Raw genomic sequence first — 18,470 nt, 5'->3', positions numbered from 1 at the left:
AATGTTAAAAGAAACAAATACAATTTTTTTTCTAATTAAACTTACATTCTCACCTCTGCCTCCCACCCTCACTCACGTCCGCTGCTCCTGCATCACCTGGTCCAACCAGGTTCATGCTTCCACCGGCCCAGGGTTGTCATAGGTTGTCACAGAACCCCAGAATCCACTGCAGGTTTCTCTCGCCCTCATCTTTCCCGTGGACTCTTCCAGTTGTTGCTCAGCCATCCTCCCGCCTCTCGTCTAGCTTCTGCCATTCGTGAAAGCCTTCTGAAACACAAGCCCCCGGACAGATTGCTGCTGCCCTGTCTCGATCCCTTCCGTGACCTTCCAGTATATAGAGCAGGTGATGTACAACATTGTGATTGCTCACTGCCTCAGAAGGATGGTGTAGAGCAGAAACCCCCCCTGGTGTATGTATGTTTACAAAGTCTGTGTGAGTGCTACCGTTGTGACCTATATTGCAAAGCATGCTTCAATACAGAAAATTTAAGACGGTGGGATGAAAGCCTACTCAAATAATTTTATAGAATGATGTGAATCCTTTTGTGTGCATTAAAATATTAACACATTAAGTGTGTTTCTTAGTTGAAACGTTTGGGGATCTGGTTCTGCACTTCAGATACTTGGCGTTGACGGCTGCTGTAGCTGCGAAGGGCACTTCACAGACAGGTGTCAGTCCCAATAGGAGTAGTACTGTATTGGTCGCCTGGGTGTTCTCATAACTCGTGATACTTGTTTTATTCAGTCCTGTGAAGATGCCCACTCCTCAAAGAACCCTTGTCTGACCTAGTTCCTCCCCCTCTTTGCCATCTCATGTGTGCACGAGCGCCCTATTACGCTTAACTCCACTCTGCTCCACTTGGCTTGCTACATATCTGACTTCCTCGAGAGACCGTGTGCATCCTTACCCTGGGAAAAATAGAAGTTCTCGGATTTCCTCAGTTAAAGGAAGGAAAGGCCCCAATTCTGCTGAGCTTTGAGTTTGCCAGCCATTATTGATTCTCAAGGGTTCCAACATCAGTCTCATTGTCTGTTTTCCTGTCTTAAAATCGGGCTCTTGCCTGGACTTGGTCCGTGTGTCATTTGGACCTGGAGGTGGGGAAAACTGGTAACCTTGACGGCTGAGAGACATTGTGGCCTGAACGCAGGTGGCCCTTTGGCTGCTGGAGTTGTTTGCTAAGCATTTGTGAATAGTCGGGTACCCGGGCCTCATCTTCTGCATTAAGGGGTTTGGGAGTGGGGCGCCTGGGTGGGTCAGTTGGTTGAGCGTCCGACTTCAACTCAGGTCATGATCTCACAGTTCGTGGGTTCAAGCCCCGCGTCGGGCTCTGTGCTGACAGCTCGGAGCCTGGACCCTGCTTTGGATTCTGTGTCTCCCTCTCTCCCTGCTCCTCCCCCACTCACTCTCACTCTCTCTCACACTCTCTCTCTCTCTCTCTCTCTCTCTCAAAAATAAACAAACATTTAAAAAAGAAAAGGGGGGGGGTGGTTTGGGAATTTCCAGACCCAGCATTTTTGGGAGTGCCTGAGATAGCAAAGCAGCTTGAGATGCAAGGATTCTGTTTGAGTTGGCCACAGCCTAATGCTCCGTATCTGGGTCAGCAACTTCTCCACTCTGGAGGGTAGATCTAGAAGTTTCACTGGACAACCATTTAAAAATAAGTGAGCAGTTTCCACTGTATTCCACTTTCTGGACCAGGCTGGAAGGCCCACAAGTGAGATGCAAGGTACACGGAGAGCCGGGCAAATTCCGAAGAGGCCTGGAGGGCAGCGAATGACAAAGGCAGAGTCTGGTGACTTGGACTCTTGGTCTTATCTTCTCCCGGGTTCTTCGCCAGCATCAGGAAGCCTTGCTGTGCGTAGACGAGGTGACGACCAGGGACGGTGTTGGCTGCTCTTTGAGGAAGCTGTTTGTGTTGACGAACTCTCAGTTCCCTGACAGGGTCATCTGAAACCAAGCTTAATCTTCTGCCTTGCCCGTAAAACATTACCGAAGCAGCAGAAAGTGGTTGAAGGGAGGCTCTGGAGTGTTTTCTTTGTACAGCAGAGTTGAGGCCTCAGTGAGTAGTCAGAACAGGTCGATGCATCTTGAGGACGAAAGGGCAACAGAAAACTTAACCAGAAATCTCTCCGAGGCCGTGAAGAACACAGATGGAATAGCAGTCCTTACTGACTGCATCGGTGTGTGGGTGCCCTCCTCGTTCAGAAGGAAGGAGCCACCGGGGCGCCTGGGTGGCGCAGTCGGTTAAGCGTCCGACTTCAGCCAGGTCACGATCTCGCGGTCCGTGAGTTCGAGCCCCGCGTCAGGCTCTGGGCTGATGGCTCGGAGCCTGGAGCCTGTTTCCGATTCTGTGTCTCCCTCTCTCTCTGCCCCTCCCCCGTTCATGCTCTGTCTCTCTCTGTCCCAAAAATAAATAAATTTAAAAAAAAAAAAAAAAAAAAAAAAAAAAAAAAACAGAAGGAAGGAGCCACCTTCTTTGTTATATTGGGATGATGATGAAGTCACCTTTTCCTCCTGATATGAAAATGCACGCAGGTGACGGAGAGCATGGTCTCCGGTTAGATTTGATAGCCAGGATACGCTTGTCCTTCGAGTTTTGAAGTTAACATGGCAGAGTACTCTGCTTTCCACAGTGGTCCTTGGGACGTTCTCATTAACCTCACTTTGAAGAACATAATTATCCTTGTGTTAGAAGCGATCAAGAATATTTCTCCTGCCTAATATTGTTTAAGCATTTGTCGAGTCTGAGAACGAAGCCGAGCCGCGCTTCAGAGGAGAGAATTACTATTCGGTGAAATACATGTTGTGTTTAGAAGAGAAGATACATTTTAAAGAAACAACACAGCTCCGAATGTTAAATCTACCCAAACTGCTTTTCTCTCGCCTTATTTTAATTATGGGTTTCAATGCCTCGCTGGTCTCTTCCAAAGACATTTCAGTTTTATCCTCTGGGAACCCTGGGCCCTTCAGTGAGAAGCACCGTGGCAGGAAATCTGCCTCTGGAGCTGCAGGAGAACCGCTGTGATTTTAGAAGTGAGTGGTGGTGGTGTCCTATCATGTGTATGACCGTTCACGACGGACTCCATTTGGCCAGGACAGTGTCTCACCTAGAAAATGAGTTCTTCCTTACAAAGAAGGTCCCATGAATTAATAACTGCATCACCGAGAATGCTGAAAAGCGCTGTCTAAAGGCCGCACATTGTTGTCAAGCTGTTGTTCCTGGTGGGTGGCTAGGTTAGTATTGTTTTGAAGGTTAGGATCCAGATACCAGCTCATCTATTCTCCAGCTGTTGTTTATCCTTCAGTTTCCCAGAATAGTCAGGCACAAGGTCTTTTAAAAATGGGTTTGGGGCTGCTTTGCATTTTGCTGTTTAGTAATTAAGTCATTACTGATTTAGCCTTTGTTCACTGGCGGGGAATGTAGGTAGGGGAACAGAGAACACTGCATCCCTTAGAAGCAGCGGCGTGTAATAGTGAATTTCTGATCAGCTCCTCCCTCCTTCCACCCACCCCCTTCCACTGATTGGAGCCCGTTTACAACATCTACCAAAGGGGCCATCCACGTTCTCAGCTCCCCGAGCAGCCCACTTCATTTCACTCTCTGTCTCTTTTTAAATGCTACTCATTTTTTTATTAGACAGTACATTTATACGGTATAAGATTCAAAAGGTGAAAAGAGCTTGCAGTAAGAAGTCTTCACCCCTGCCTTCCAGCCACTTGGGACAATCGGTGCTACCAATTTCTTAGGTAACTCTTCAGGTTGACTTGATGTGTCGCTATATTCTCCCCCCACCACCTTTGTTATGTACCGTGTCTGTACTGTACATACTGTTCTCTGCCTTGTTGAGTCATTTGAGCAGCATGTGTTGGAGAAAATTCAGTAGTAAGTGGGGAGTACAGCAGTGGGAGATGTTTCTAGAATTGACGTCAAGATATAATCTAAGGGCACCTGAGTGGTTCATTCGGTTAAGCGTCTGACTTTGACTCAGGTCATGATCTCGCGGTTTGTGGGTTCAAGCCCCACGTCGGGCTCTGTGCTGACAGCTCAGAGCCTGGAGCCTGCTTCCGATTCTGTGTCTCCCTCTCTCTCTGCCCTTCCCCTGCTCACACTCTGTCTCTGTCTCAAAAATAAATAAACATTTAAAAAATTTTTAAAGATAAAATCTAGTACATCTCCTGGCGACCTCTAGCCCAGCCACTCCCAAATGCTGAACATTTACACCCAGCTCACCGCCTGACATTGCCGGTGGGGTCCCACAAAAGGCCAAGCCAGACCTTTTCCATTGTTGCCAGGCTCCATCTCTGTCTTGGGTTGTACAGACCGGAAACTAAGACCATCCTTGACACCTTCCTGAATTTCTCTCCAGTCAGTCAACATTCCTTCCCATCCTCACCTACCTCCTTGTTCTGGGCCTTCTCGGGTCTGTGTTGGGTCGTTTGGCATGTCCACTCTTTCCTGTCTCCAGTGTGTTTTCCACACACAGAGAGATCTTTTAAACCACAAACCTGACCACGTTGCTTCCATGCTTGATACCTTTTGATGCCTTCCTGGTGCTCTTAGGACAGAGGTCAAACTGATGGTCGCGTCTATGCAGACCGGTCCCTGCAGGCTTCTCCCAGCCTGTTTTTCCTCTCTGCGGTCCAACCACAGGAACCAGACTTGCCCAGCCTCACCTGCCAGAGTATTCTCTTTCTATTCTCTGTCTAGATTGGTGTTCTTTGCTACCCTTGACTCATCTTTCAGAAGTCAGGCTCCATTGCCTCAAGCCTTCACCACCACCGCCCACGCCCCGCCCCCAAACTGGATCGGGTCCCCAGTTAAAGCTGGGGACAGTACCATCTTCTCCTATTGTACATGTTAAGGCTGTAATTTCCACTTGATGGAAATGTAATTGGATTAATGTTCCTTTAAATTCTTGTTATAGATGTGAGATCGTTTCTGACACAGATGAGTATTTTGTAAACTATAAAGCCTCCTAGAGTAAAAAGTAGTAATTTTTTAAAATTCACCTTTATCAATGAGGCTAAGCTGTGGAGGTTGATATTTGTATTTGTGAGTGAGGGATGACTGAGGGAGTATCTCCCTTAATTAAGGATCCCTAGTGATCCTAATCCAGACCTTTCATCAGTTCAGCAGAAGTATTCCTTTGCCAGAGCAGCACTGGAACCCTGGGCGTAGGGATTACGGAAACCTCTGAGACCCAAACAGGCCCTGCGCTGAGGCAGCTGCCGGGATTTTATTTGTAAAAACCCGATTTCACATAAGTCTGTCTGCTGTGGTTTTTGTTTGCTGTTGTTGTTTTTCAGGTGGCTCCTGACATTGTAGAAGGCCTTACACAATTTGGGTGATGGGGGGACACTTTTTTTGTTTTTTTAACCTAAGGAAAAGAAATTTTCACCGTGCTTTCTCCTAATGGTTCTTACCTTTTCCGTTGAGAAATGTCTTTAGAAATCATCCTCAGAAAGAACTCAAGCCACGTGAAGCTCGTTTCGCATTTCCTGTTGTAGAACAGAAACTTGTGTGGTGTGTCCTCACCAGGAGCTGTCTTTGTGTCTCTCCTTTATCCCCAGGAAACCTGTAGGAAGTGTCAGGGACTCTGGAAGGAGCACAATGGCCTCACCTGTGAAGAGCTGGCAGAGAAAGATGACATCAAGTACCGAACGTCTATGTGAGTGACCTCGTTCCGGGGGGCTTACGACGGGCCCTCCGCCCCCCCATCAGCCTGCCCTTTGTCAGGGGACAGTGAGGATCGTGTGAAGAGTAGGCTCTCAGGCCACCCCAGTATAGAGTGATCTCAGGAAGTGACCTCACCTCCCTCTGGTTCCTCACCTCTTGAGCCTCATGGAGCTGGTGCTGGAGTCAGATGTGATACAGTAAATGCCCAGCACGTGCGAATTCAGTAAATGTTAGTTCCTCTTCTCCGTATAATCTGAATAAATAAGTAGTAACACATTTTAGCTGGATTAGATTGCGCTAATGTTGCTTATATCCATGTTTCCTATAGGATACTGGTAGCCTGAGACACTAAGCAGAATTACAGCCTCCAGAATGCGATATAATGCAGTCAGTTAATAATCAGCACTGGGACTCTTTAGCACTCCCTATGTGGCTGAGCACTTTACAGATATTAACTCATTAAATACATTGAGTTAAATAATACAGAAGTCCATTTCTCTCTCATATAATAGTCCAGTCTTGCCACACAGATCTATCCCATGAGGTCATTCAGAGACCAGTTTCCTTTATCACATTGCTTCACCGTTCCCTAAGGTGGTATTCTCATCCGCATGGTTGTGGCGGGGTTGCAGCCACATTTGCACTCCAGTCCACAGCAAAGGAGAAAGAGACAAGCTGCCAGGCAGGCAGCTTTTAAGTTATAAGATGCACACATGTGTGTGTGTGACTTCTGCTCCTGCCCTGTTGGTCTAGACTGCTCCTGCCCTATTGGTCTAGACTGAGTCACGTGGCCACCACCTAGCTTCACAGCAGACACCATATATAATGTCTAGCTGGGTGATTTTATGTCCAACTTAAATTTGAAGGGTGAAGAGTGGGTTTTGTTACCAAGAAAATGAAGTAGGAAATGACCGTTTGGGGCAGTTAACAGTCTCTGAGTTTCTACCACAGGTAGGTGGTATTATCCTCATTTTACTGAATGATACAACTAAGGCACAGAGCCCAAGTGACTTGCACATGGTCACTCAGGTAGTAAGTGGTGCATAGCAGGGTTTTAAATCTAAGCAAATGGTTTTCCAACTGTGTTCTTTACCACAAATTTGGTGGACAGATTGATGACCACCAGAGATGGCCCTGCCCTAATCTCTGGAACCTGTGGCATGGCGAAAGGGATTTTCCAGATGTGATTAAGGTTACGGACCTTGAGGTGGGGAGATGATCGTGGATTATCCAGGTGAGCCCAGTCTAATCCCAGGGCTCCTTGAAAGCAGAAAGCTTTTCCGTGGTCAGCTAGAGGTGTAGTGACAGACTTGGAGAGATGTGAAAAGACTCCACCTCCTGCCTCCGACTTTGGAGATGGAGGAAGGTGGCCTTGAGCCAAGGCACGCGGCCGTTTCTAGAAGCAGGGAGCAACCTTCAGTGTGCAGCCAGTAAGAAAACAGGAGCTCCGCCCTGCCGCCCCAAAGAAGGAATCCGCTGACAGCCCACGTGAACAGCAAACAGATTCTGTCCTGGAGTAGGTGACCTAGCCCAGTGACACCTTGGTGTTCTTCTGAGGAGACCCGTGCTGGACTTCTGCCCTACAGAACTACAAAATAATGCAGTTGTGTTACAGTGAGCTAATAACGTGACATGCCTTGTCACAGCAGCAGTAGAAAACTGACACGGATTTGGGGGCCGGAAGTAGAGTGCGGCTATAACAGATACATAGAAGTGTGCGAGTGGGTTTGGAATCGGTCAATGGATACAGGCCGGAGGCATCTTGCAAAAGCACGATAGAAAAAAAGCCCAGACTGCCTTCAAGTGGTAGAAATACGGACTTCAGAAACCTCACCCTTGAGGGCTCAGAAGCAAGTGAGGAGCACCGTGGACAAAACCAGAATTGTCCTGGAGAATACTTGAAACTTCAGTGAACAGACCTCTCGCGTCCCTTTGGCCGTAAAGGCCTGCTGGTGAGGACTCAGAAGTCAGGGCGGAACGTGTGCTTGTGTCAGCGGCAAGAGGCTCAGCCGGCTTCCCTGCGGTCGTGCCGAAAGCAGAGGGTGAAGACCATGCGTCTGGACATGGAGCTGAGAGGACCCACAGGGAAAGCCCTGGAGAGAGGAAAGTGCAAGCAGAAGGAGAGATTGGGGGTCAGAAACAGGATTTGATTGTTTCTGAAATTCCCATCCCGTCCAGGTGACAAAAGACCCCAAAATCAAGATGTTCATCGTCAGAAAACACATGCTCCTGGAGAGAAAACCAAGGAAGTGTGCCAAACGTCGGAGTCTTCAGTCACGCAAAGGCTCGAGGGAGGGACTCTTCGGATCCCTTCAGTCAGACCCAGGAGCTTCCAAGAAACTCAGGCATCACCCCCCCCTCAGCCATCTCAGCAAAAGTGTGTCCCCAAATCATGTCTCGTCTTCACCTGAACTTGATTTAGACGGTGAGATTTGGGACTTAGAGCTGATGCTATGGTGGATGAGACCTTTGGGGTCTTGGTTTGAGGTGGTCGTAAGGGTGTAGGATGGCTCTGAATCTGGAGGCCGGAGGGTAGACTGTAGTGGGCAGAAGCATGGCCCTTATCCCCAGATGGGATTACGTCTATGGCAATGAAAGAAAACTGACATGATACCAGAAATGCCCCTCCAACTAGAAAAGTCTAGCGTTGATTCCTCAAATCCTGTCTGCCAGCGTTTATAATTCCGAGCGGCCACCAGCTGACCAGTGGCATGGCCTTAAAGTGATGAACACGTCAAAAATTACTCTTTCTTGAAAGTAATCATCTTGTCAGGCTGTATACTTAGTCTAGTAGTTGTGCTGTTGCCAAGAACATTCTAAATTTCTCCTTTGGAGTTGTCTTTCAGCCAGTTTATGAGCCATCTCCCCCCAGAATTTGTTCTGATTACTGTGGACAAGTTACGTCTGGTTTGGATTGGGAGAAGCCGAAGTTTTCTGTTGTTGCCATCTGGGCTTTTACCCCTAAGAAGGATGTCTTCTTGATGAAGTCAGTACAGATTTATTGAGTGCTCGCTGTGGATAGCAGTAGTTAAGAACCTTGAACAAATTTCTTAATCATTCTGTGCCTCGGTTTCTTCATTTGTATGGTACAGAGCGTACTTGTGTCTGCTTCTCACGGAGATGAAAGTGCTCAAGTGCCTAGCGTGATTCTGGCCCCGTAAATCTTCCGTAAGTGTTCGCTGTGCCTGTGTGTGTGTGTGCGCACGCGAATGTGTAAGCAGAAGGCCCTAGTTCACAAACATGACACAAAGCACTTACACAGATAACTTCTTGCATTGGGACTTTCTCAGGTCATGTGTTCCACTTGCAGTTGGTGACGGAGCACTGCCCAGCTCCGTAAACCGACTGTCAGTGCCCCGGGCCCGGGCCCTGGGACTGCTCCAGGACTTGGTCACAGGCCAGGAAGTGTTTCTTAGCAAGAGAATAGCTGGTTACTTTTCAAAGCAGAACCTCCACCCCGACGTCCTGTCAGTTCCTGCCTCCGGCTCCATTCGAGGTCTTGGTCTGACCTAGATTGGAGCACCACTGCATCCAGTAACAACTGGAAAGCCTCTCTTGGTCTGGGCCCTACTTAAACCTGGAAGCCTTTTTTATCAGCCTAAATCAGAGCGGCACATCCAAGTATGATCATACGTTAATTCCAAACGTGATCATATGTTAATTCCAAAATCCAGAAAGACCTCCCAGATGTCCGACTTCTTTCTTCATGGTAGGGGATACAAGATAAGGTACCATGTGCTTGACTTTGGAGGGAACGGCATAATACACACGCCTGACCTCCAGACTGCCAGCATGTCGTAGAGATTAAAGATCTCTGTAGTTTGAAGGGACTGATCTCCCGCCTCCTAGCACTCACCTACCATATTAATGTATCCTAGAGTACCTGCTACTTCCTGGTCACCCAGGTTCTATCTGCCTGTCTTTTGAATAGAAGACCACTGTATTGTCCTGTTGGACCACAGATGATCGAGGTCCTTGCCAACTGCTTCTGGTAGTCTCTGCGTATCAGACAGAGAAAGTGTTTTTCAGATCAGTAGCTACATACCGGTTGCCAGAGGCTGTGTGTATTTGGTAAGAAATGACATCTGGAACAGCGGCTACAGTTACAGGCAGCACCTGATGAGTCACAGTAATGCACATTCTCCATACAAGTACCTACAATACAGTAATGTTCTCAAAGCCCCACTGTCTGTACAGGCCAAACCGAAACAATAGGAGGTGTGTTGAGAATCAGTACCGCTGTACCTTTGAAGTCTTCGATGATGGCACCAATCTCAAAGATGCCCGGAGGAATCTGGTGGTACTTTCTGTAGAGAGGGGGTCCTCCGAGGGCTTCCACTTCCTTTCCCCACCGCATAGCCCTTACTCCACGGACCAGAGGGCCAGGGAATTGTGCCAGTTGCCTAGTGTCAAAAATAAGCAACGGCAGGGTACACACCAGGAATTATAAGCAGTTTACTGTTGCTGAATCATAAAATACAGCATAATAAGTGGTACGAGACGGGACGGGTATTCCAACTTGTACGTGAATGTTCCTGGCAGCACTATCCACAGTAGCCAAAGGTGAAAACAGCCCAGATGTCCTTCAACTGATGAACAGTAAACGGAGTTCAGTACGCCATAGAATGGGATTCTTACTCAGCCATAAGAACAGGATGAACATCCGTGCCGCAACCTCGGAAGCCTCCTCAGTGAGAGGAGCCAGGCACAGAAGGCCACCCTCGCATCGTTCCATGTGTCTGAGCGGTCCTTAGACATGTGGATATTTGCCTGTGTGAAGAATAGACCAGTCAGTTGGAGACAGAGACGGATGAGGGGGTGCAGGGAAAGGAGGGCGCGGGGAGTGACCTGCTTCGTACGTACGGAGTTTTTGGGGGGGATGATGAAAATGGCCTGGAACTAGATGGCAGTGATGGTTGCACATCATTGGGATATACTAAATGCCTCTGGATTTTAAAATAGCTAAAATGGAAATTTTGCGTGCGTTTTGTCACAATAAAAGAAATTCATACATTCACAAAGGAAAACCATCTAACATTTTGAATGGTATGTGCCACCAAAAATGACGACAGCTCCCAAATTCCCAACATACTTCAACATGGTGCAGATAAACAATCATGGAGCTGTAGGGTCTAGATCAGTTATGTAGAGGGGGGTCTAGATCATTTTTGTAGAGGCGGCAGTGAACCTTCCTGTTTGAGCACAAGGTCAGCAGACACGGCTGCAGCTCCGGCTGCTCTTCCTGTCCTGCCCAGAAACACATCCTGTGGGGATGTTTGTTTCCTGCCTCGTTTAGAATCCAGTTCCCAAATCGCTCTAATCCCAAAAGAATCAACTGATGTCTCCTCATCCCAGTTTGCACTTTCGTGTTACTGAACAAGTCACCACAAGCCATAAGAGCAGTCTCTGTTTGGTGTAGGAAAAGTTAACGGGGACTGGCCCTACCTCTTACTATTGTTATGATTGCAAAAACGAAGGCCTCGAACGGACCTTCCTGCCGTGTGGAACAGCTGTTTGAACATCAGAGCCATGGTGTGCGGTGTGCCCTGTGTGCTCCTCCATTCGTCTGGGAGTGCCTTTTCTCCCCTACCATATCCACCGTTACTTTGGTGACTGATAGCACGGTGGAACAGAGCAAGCAAATAAATGTGCGCCTTCTTCCCAAGCTTTCAGGAAAGGGCTGTGTAACCTGGGTTCTTTCATCCGCTCTTCTCCCACACTACAGCCATAGCAGCTACCCAGGGAAGAAGCCAGCCAGCCCGCCCCAGGCCACCAGAGCATGACAGCTCGAAGCCACACAGCAGCCTCGGAGGCGATCTTAGACAAAAAGTTTGCGCGTAGAGAATTGCACTTGTGTTTTGGTCACAGGTTTTTATATTGGAAACATTTGCATCAGAACCTTGTTAAGTCTTAACATGGAGCATTGAGAAATGTCTTCACAGTTGCCGAGTAACTGAATTCATGAACATGTGTGCTGTATTATCAAGTTGACAATAACAAATTCACTTCATTTAAACTTTGTCTCCTTGACGATGTTTCCTATTCAGTGACACTTAGAAATCATTTATTCTTCTGTGACTTGAACTGGGTTTAAATTCTTTTCAAGCCGGAGCTTTCCTGCATTTGGGGCCTTTCAAAATTAGACCTAAATGAATAGCAGCCAATTTCCTAATTCATTTTTCTATTCTTAAGCACATGATCTGGCTTCTAAGGAGCAAACTATGACAGTCTTCTGGATATCAGTAATTAAAAACACCTGCCTGCCCCCAGACTCACCTGGCTTCCCTCACTTAGCAGATACACTGGGAGCCCTGGGAGGAAGATGGCTATTTTCTCAGTGTTAGGAGAGAGGCTACAGATCAGAACTCCTGCCCAGACTGTTGAGTCTTTTCAGGGAAGCAGTTCCCTGGTCACCATTCTGGGTTCCCGCTTGGAAGAAAGAGGAGGGCTCAGAGCAGTGGGGCAAGTCCAGCTTTGGGGCTGTCCACTCTTGGAGTCCTTCCTGCCTTCCCTCGTCTCCATAGGCATGCCTTTTAATACCTTTGAAGAACTCAACTCAGTAGAGGAGGACAGACACATCAACAGTCACAGGCCAAGGTGGCAAGTGTCATTTTAGAGTTAGGAACACTGCACTGCGGAAGAAACTAGTCCAGCAGTGCCAGCTCTTGGCAAAGAGCCAAGATGTGTCATTTCGGCTCTAGTCCCCTGCCTCTTCAGATCAGGTAGAGTGCTTCTGGAAAGAAGTAGCTTCCGTTGGCCAGAATCGACTCCTATGCATGCAGATCCCCTCGCTACAAGGGAGTCTGGGGATGTGGGATTTTGACGTGGAGATGGGCCCTGTCAACAGGAAGAGGTTATGAACTGGTTGCTGGATTGTCCCCACCTGTGTCTCCCCACCCCACACTGAGTATTCAAAACCGAAGGTGTCTCTGCAACTCAGGTTTAGGCCCACTGGCTCTTCGCGAACCAGCTTTGTTTATAGAAAACACATATTTAGGAAGACCTTGCGTTTTCTCTGCTTTAGGCCTGTAACAAGCAGAATAAGCAGTTTCCAAATGCTGGTGCCAGGTGCTGTGCCAGGGTACTTGATCTCCATACCTAATAATCCTCAAAACGTGATGGAGGCAGCTGGGCTTTCCTAATCTAAAAATGAAGCAACTGAGTCTCCGAGCGGTTGTGGGATTTACCCAGGGTCACATAACTACTAAACCGAACGTAGTTATCGACTCCAAAGCAGAGGTTCTTTGCACTCTCCAGGTGTCACTAGAAGGGCTAGGCGGTCCCCTGTGGGAAAACGGACTTAGTGGCCACAGCGCTTTTCTCTTCCTGTCATCTTCCCTGCTGTCTCCTCTCATGTGTTCTCTTCTCAGTGAGGAAAAAATGACGGCAGCCCGCATCAGGAAATGCCACAAGTGTGGGACCGGCCTCATCAAATCCGAAGGCTGCAACCGCATGTCTTGCCGCTGTGGCGCCCAAATGTGCTACCTCTGTCGAGTGTCCATCAACGGCTATGACCATTTCTGCCAGCATCCTCGCTCACCGGGAGCTCCTTGCCAGGAGTGTTCAAGATGCTCTCTCTGGACCGACCCCACCGTAAGTGAATGCATGGCTGCCTGTTGCTTTGTAGGGGGCAATCGTGGTAAGATGACATACCGAAAAGGGATTTTATATATACATAACTCGTTGGGACTTCTGGAAAGATAGGAAATTACATAGACCAATGACCACGGGGGAAAAATGAGAAAGTAATTAAAAAGCAACTCCTCAAGAAAGCAGCATGCCCAGTTTGTAGGCAGAGTCTTACAGTCCTTCAGGGAATAAAATGTTTCTGTGCCATCTAAAACAAATCCCAGAGCATAGAAAAGTAAAGATAGTTTTACGTATTTGTGTATAAAGCATAAGGCTGATACCAAAACCTGTCAGAGATAACCCTAAAAAAAGAAAATTACATCTGTCTAACTCATTAATATAGGTTTTAAACTCTGTAAATAAACGGGCGCCTGGGTGGCTCAGTCACTTGAGCATCCAACTCTTGATCTTGGCTCAGGTCATGGGATCGAGCCCCGCATCAGGCTCCATGCTGAGTGTGGAGCCTGCTTGAGATTCTCTCCCCTCCCCCCTCCCTTGCGCATGCTTGCTCACTCTGTCTTTAGATAAAAATAAATTCTCGGGGCGCCTGGGTGGCTCAGTCGGTCAAGCGTCTGACTTCGCCTCAGGTCATGATCTCATAGTCTGTGAGTTCCAGCCCCGCGTGGGGCTCTGTGCTGATGGCTCAGAGCCTGGAGCCTGTTTCAGATTCTGTGTCTCCCTCTCTCTCTGCCCCTCCCCTGTTCATGCTCTGTCTCTCTCTGTCTCAAAAATAAATAAATGTTAAAAAAAAATTTTTTTTTAAATAAATAAATTCTCTAAGTAAAATATCAGCAAATAGAAATTATAACCAAGTGAGATTGTTCCAGAAATCCAAAAGATGGTTTAATACTGAGAGCTTTATTAATACACTTCACCATATGATATCTTTAGGTGGTAAAAGACATGTAATAAAATCAAATATCTATCTTAAGGTTTAAAGAGTAGTATAGAAGGTTGATTTTTTTAAATCCTATATTTCAGAATAGTCCTTTAGCATGTTTTTAATAGTGAAATACATAGAAGCATTACCAAACGTCAAATCTAAGACCATCACCACTATTTTGTTTTGGAACTGCTCGTCAGTTCAGTTAGCTAAGAGAGCAGAAGTTAGAGAACATAATTGCTGGTGTTTACTGAACATCCACTGTGTTTCAGGCACAGTTCTAAGCACTTTTAAATGTAGTGAAGAAAGTTAAATCTACCGTTTTAAGCCTGAGATGAGAAAAGACAAAATAATCAACTGGAAAGCTATTAGAGGTCATAGCCATACAAAGATGGCTAGATACAAAATAAATACACAGAATGTCATTCGCCGTCATTCATATTATATAGCAATACAAGTCATAAAATATCCTAGAGATTAGGAGATTAGGTTCAACAAGAAATACGAAGAAAACTATAAAACTATATTGAAAGACATGAAGAGACTTGAACATATGGAAAAATATGCTTTCTTCTCAAGTAAGTTTTCACATAAACTGTATCACTTCTTAAAGTGAGTTCTAAGTTTGAAACTCTGAATCAGTGATAAGCTGATCTGGGCCAAGAGACGTTCTCCCACAAAGATTGAGCAGAACAGTGAAAACCCTGCAAGCCTGGAGCAAACAAAGGCCTGAGGAAGGTGCACCAGAGCCCCGGGGGCCGCCAGCCCGCTCCTCTGCTCTCCCTGGGGCCAATGAGGACGGCCTGAGAGTGGAGACGCACCTCCCCCTCTAAGGGAAGACAGCACTTCTATCCAGAATCTAGACGTTTGCTGTGATTCCCATTTAAACTCAGTAGGATGGTTTTTTTCCCTTGAAAAGTTGCTTCTAATGAGACTAATTTTTACCAAGCTGCGCTAATCATGTAGACTCAAGACTAGACCAGAGGACAAAACAGAGACCAGAAACACGTTAAATGAGAATTTAATGTGATAAAAATATTGGTTTTTATGTTTTGGTTTTTTTAAGTTCTTATTTAAAGTAATCTCTGGGGTGCCTGGGTGAATCATCCTGCTTCGGCTCAGGTCATGATCTCGTGGTTCATAGGTTCTAGCCCTGCGTCAGACTCTGTGCTGACAGCTCAGAGCCTGGATGGTGCTTCAGATTCTGTTGTCTCCTTTTCTTTCTGCCCCTCCCCAACTCGTGTTCGTGTTCTCTCTCTCTCTCTCTCTCTCTCTCTCTCTCCCTCCCTCTCTCTCCCTCTCCCTCTCCCTCTCCCTCTCCCTCTCCCTCTCCCTCTCCCTCTCCCTCTCCCTCTCCCTCTCCCTCTCCCTCTCCCCCTCTCTCCCTCCCTCCCTCTCTCTCTCCCTCCCTCCCTCCCTCTCTCTCTCCCTCTCTCCCCCCCTCTCTCCCTCCCTCTCTCCCTCCCTCCCCTTCCTCTTTCTTCCTGTCTCTCTCAAAAATAAACAAACATTAAGAAATAAATAATCTCTACCCCCAACGTAGGGCTTGAACTCACAACCCCAAGATCAAGAGTATCATGCTGTACCAAGTGAGCCAGCCAGACAACCCTGAAAATATCCTTTCAGATCACTTGGAGAAATGATAGATGAACCCGTTCTTTTTTTCTTAACTACTCCGTGTTGCCAGGACTAGTCTGAACAGAAAAGCCCCGTCATCATGGAGTTTACAGTCTGAGATGAGTCCTTCGTGTAGTTGGTGTTAGGCAGGACTGACGAGTGATGCCACAGAGAAGGCTAGCGCAGGAGAGGGAGGCTAGGCCGCCTTTAGGTGGAGTGACCTGTGCAGGCTCCCCCGGAGGCAGCATTTGCAGAGAGGCCTGCCTGAGGAGGAGGAGGAAATCAAATGAATTCAGCCTATTTGGGGACCAGAAAGAAGGCTGTGTATCTTGCAGGTGGCGGCTGAGAGGAGGAAAGTGAGGGAGGCAGGCACAGCCAGGCCGTGTGTCTCACCAGCTACAGTGGGAGCTGCTGCAGGGCTTACATGGGGGGGGTGACTTGGCCTAATGTAAGCGTTCAAGATCACACTGGCTACCATGTGGCAAGAGAAACCTTCAGCAGCTCTTTTGGGGCACTGGGCTATTTGGAAATACTTCAAGAAAACGAGAGAAAATGACTTCTATCATCCCCTAAAGTGCGAAGATCCTTCTTAGTGGTATATCGAGGCCAGACTAAAATTACTTAAATCCTCTTTGGCAAAAGACATCGTAAACAAAGATAAAGTTAAATGGAAAACTGGGGGAAATCGTCGTAACACACATATGATACAGATGAATAGTAAAATGTAATGACACGGGCACCTGGGTGGCTCAGTCGGTTAAGCGTCCGACTTCAGCTCAGGTCATGATCTCACCGTCCGTGAATTCAGGCCCGAGTCGGGCTCTGTGCTGACAGCTCAAAGCCTGGAACTTGCTTTGGATTCTGCGTTTTCCTCTCTCTCTCTGCCCCTCCCCCACTCACCCTCTGTCTCTCTGTCTCTGAAAAATGAATAAACCTTAAAAAAATATATATGTAATGAGTAATACGACTCAATAAGAAATCAATAAACATTCCTCTGTTAATAAGGATCAATTTGGCTGTGACTCACGGAAGTCCAAAAACAGCATTGGATTAGACAAGATAGAATTTTATTTTTTCATCACATGTTAAGTACAGCAGCGAACAGCCCGAGAGTGGGATGCTGGTATTAGGAGAGTACACAGCTATAAAAAGTGATGCTGGGGCGCCTGGCTGGCTCAGTCAGTAGAGCATGTGACTCTTGATCTCAGTTCGAGCCCCGCATTGGGGGTAGAGTTTACTTAAAAAAAATTTTTTTAAGCGATGCTGTATGTATACATTTTTTTTTAACTTAAATATCCAGGTAATATATACTGCATTAATAAGATGCTATATAGCTATATTTTAAAACATGGTGGAAGAAAAACATGGAAAGATCTACACATAGGACACCCAACAGCATGTAGCTGGGATCACGGACCCAGGTTACCGCAGGGGCAATAGTAACGTAAATGATTGGTGAATGTCAAGTGGGGCCAGGTCTGGGGCCGTAGGGTGTGGTGGGGACTGTGGCAAACAGGAGAGGGTATAAGCGTCCATCTAAGGCTGCCCCTCGGCCCCCACAGATTGTTGCCAAGTGAGATTTTAACTCCCAGTTACTTAGCCATGGCTTCACATTCTCCAGAGAAGGTAGAAATCTGTACTTTAATATGATCTCTCCTGATTGGTAAAGATTAGCCCTTAATCCAAGTATCTTTAAAACACAGTTTAAGCTAGCACTTTATAAGCCAAAGGAAACGCCTTGTCAGCCAGCAGACTTGACCCCTGCTGCAGAACATCTCCAATATGCCTGACAAGAGGAGGTGTTGGTAACAGGCCGGCCCCTGTGTGACAGCCACAACAGAGCATTCTCCTGGCCTAACCATAATCCTCGGAGCGACCAGTTTTGAAAAGCAGGGAGTCGTATATGGAAACCAGGTGTGTGCGTGTCAGGAACAACCTCACTGGGCAGAAAATTGGGCTGAGGGACCCAGAAAACGCTCTCACTCCACAGCTCTGTGACTGAGACTCTTAACAAGCCTTCCTCCCCGCCACCCACTCCCACGCCCCCGTCACCAAAGGAAGGGCAGACTTTGTAAATAGGTCATCCTTCTGGTGTCGGTTTGATGGGGTGGAGGGAGGTGCGGCCCTCAGTGACACGGGCTCACTAAGGTGATCCGCAGGGCCTCTGGGGACGAACCTTCCCGGGACCTGGCATTTCTGCCGACCTGCTTCCTCAGTGCCATGCAGCTTAGCAAACTGGGGGAACTGTGTGAGGAAACAGGATTTTTGCTTTTAGGTTTACTTATTTATTTTAAGAGAAAGAGTGGGGGAGGGGCAGAAAAAGCAGGAGAGAGAGAATCCCAAGCAGGCTCTGTGCTCTCAGCACAGAGCCTGACACGGGGCTCAGTCCCACGAACCGTGAGATCATGACCTGAGCCAAAACCAAGAGTCAGATGCTTAAACCGACTGAGCCAACTAGGCGCCCCAGGAAATAGGATTCTTTCTCTTCAGCTACAACTCCCACTAAGTGCTCCCTGCTCTGCGTCGTCTCTCCGGAAACAGCGCCAAGTAGAGTCACACACGAGAGGGTGTTCGGCTGGCTGACCTGTCCTCAGCCTGCACAGTTTTCCCTTTCTCCTCACGCTTGTGCTTGTTCCTTCTCCCACCTCTTTTTTGGTCCTACG

At 47.4% G+C, this 18,470-nt stretch overlaps 1 protein-coding gene across 2 annotated transcripts in view; it reads left to right on the top strand.

Moving 5' to 3' along the window:
- The window catches only part of RNF216 (ring finger protein 216), a 144,979-nt gene that overhangs the window by 113,654 nt on the left and 12,855 nt on the right, over positions 1-18,470 (top strand). For both annotated transcript variants that reach the window (XM_078439896.2, XM_078439897.2), the window contains exons 14-15: positions 5,573-5,670; positions 13,049-13,271. In XM_078439896.2, the coding sequence (XP_078296022.1) occupies positions 5,573-5,670; positions 13,049-13,271 (321 nt within the window). The remainder of the gene's footprint in view (positions 1-5,572; positions 5,671-13,048; positions 13,272-18,470) is intronic.

This window comes from Panthera onca, chromosome E3 (genome assembly GCF_046562875.1).
Source record: "Panthera onca isolate mPanOnc1 chromosome E3, mPanOnc1 haplotype 2, whole genome shotgun sequence".
In the NCBI taxonomy this organism is placed as follows: domain Eukaryota; kingdom Metazoa; phylum Chordata; class Mammalia; order Carnivora; family Felidae; genus Panthera; species Panthera onca.
This window is presented reverse-complemented; position numbering and strand designations above follow the sequence as displayed.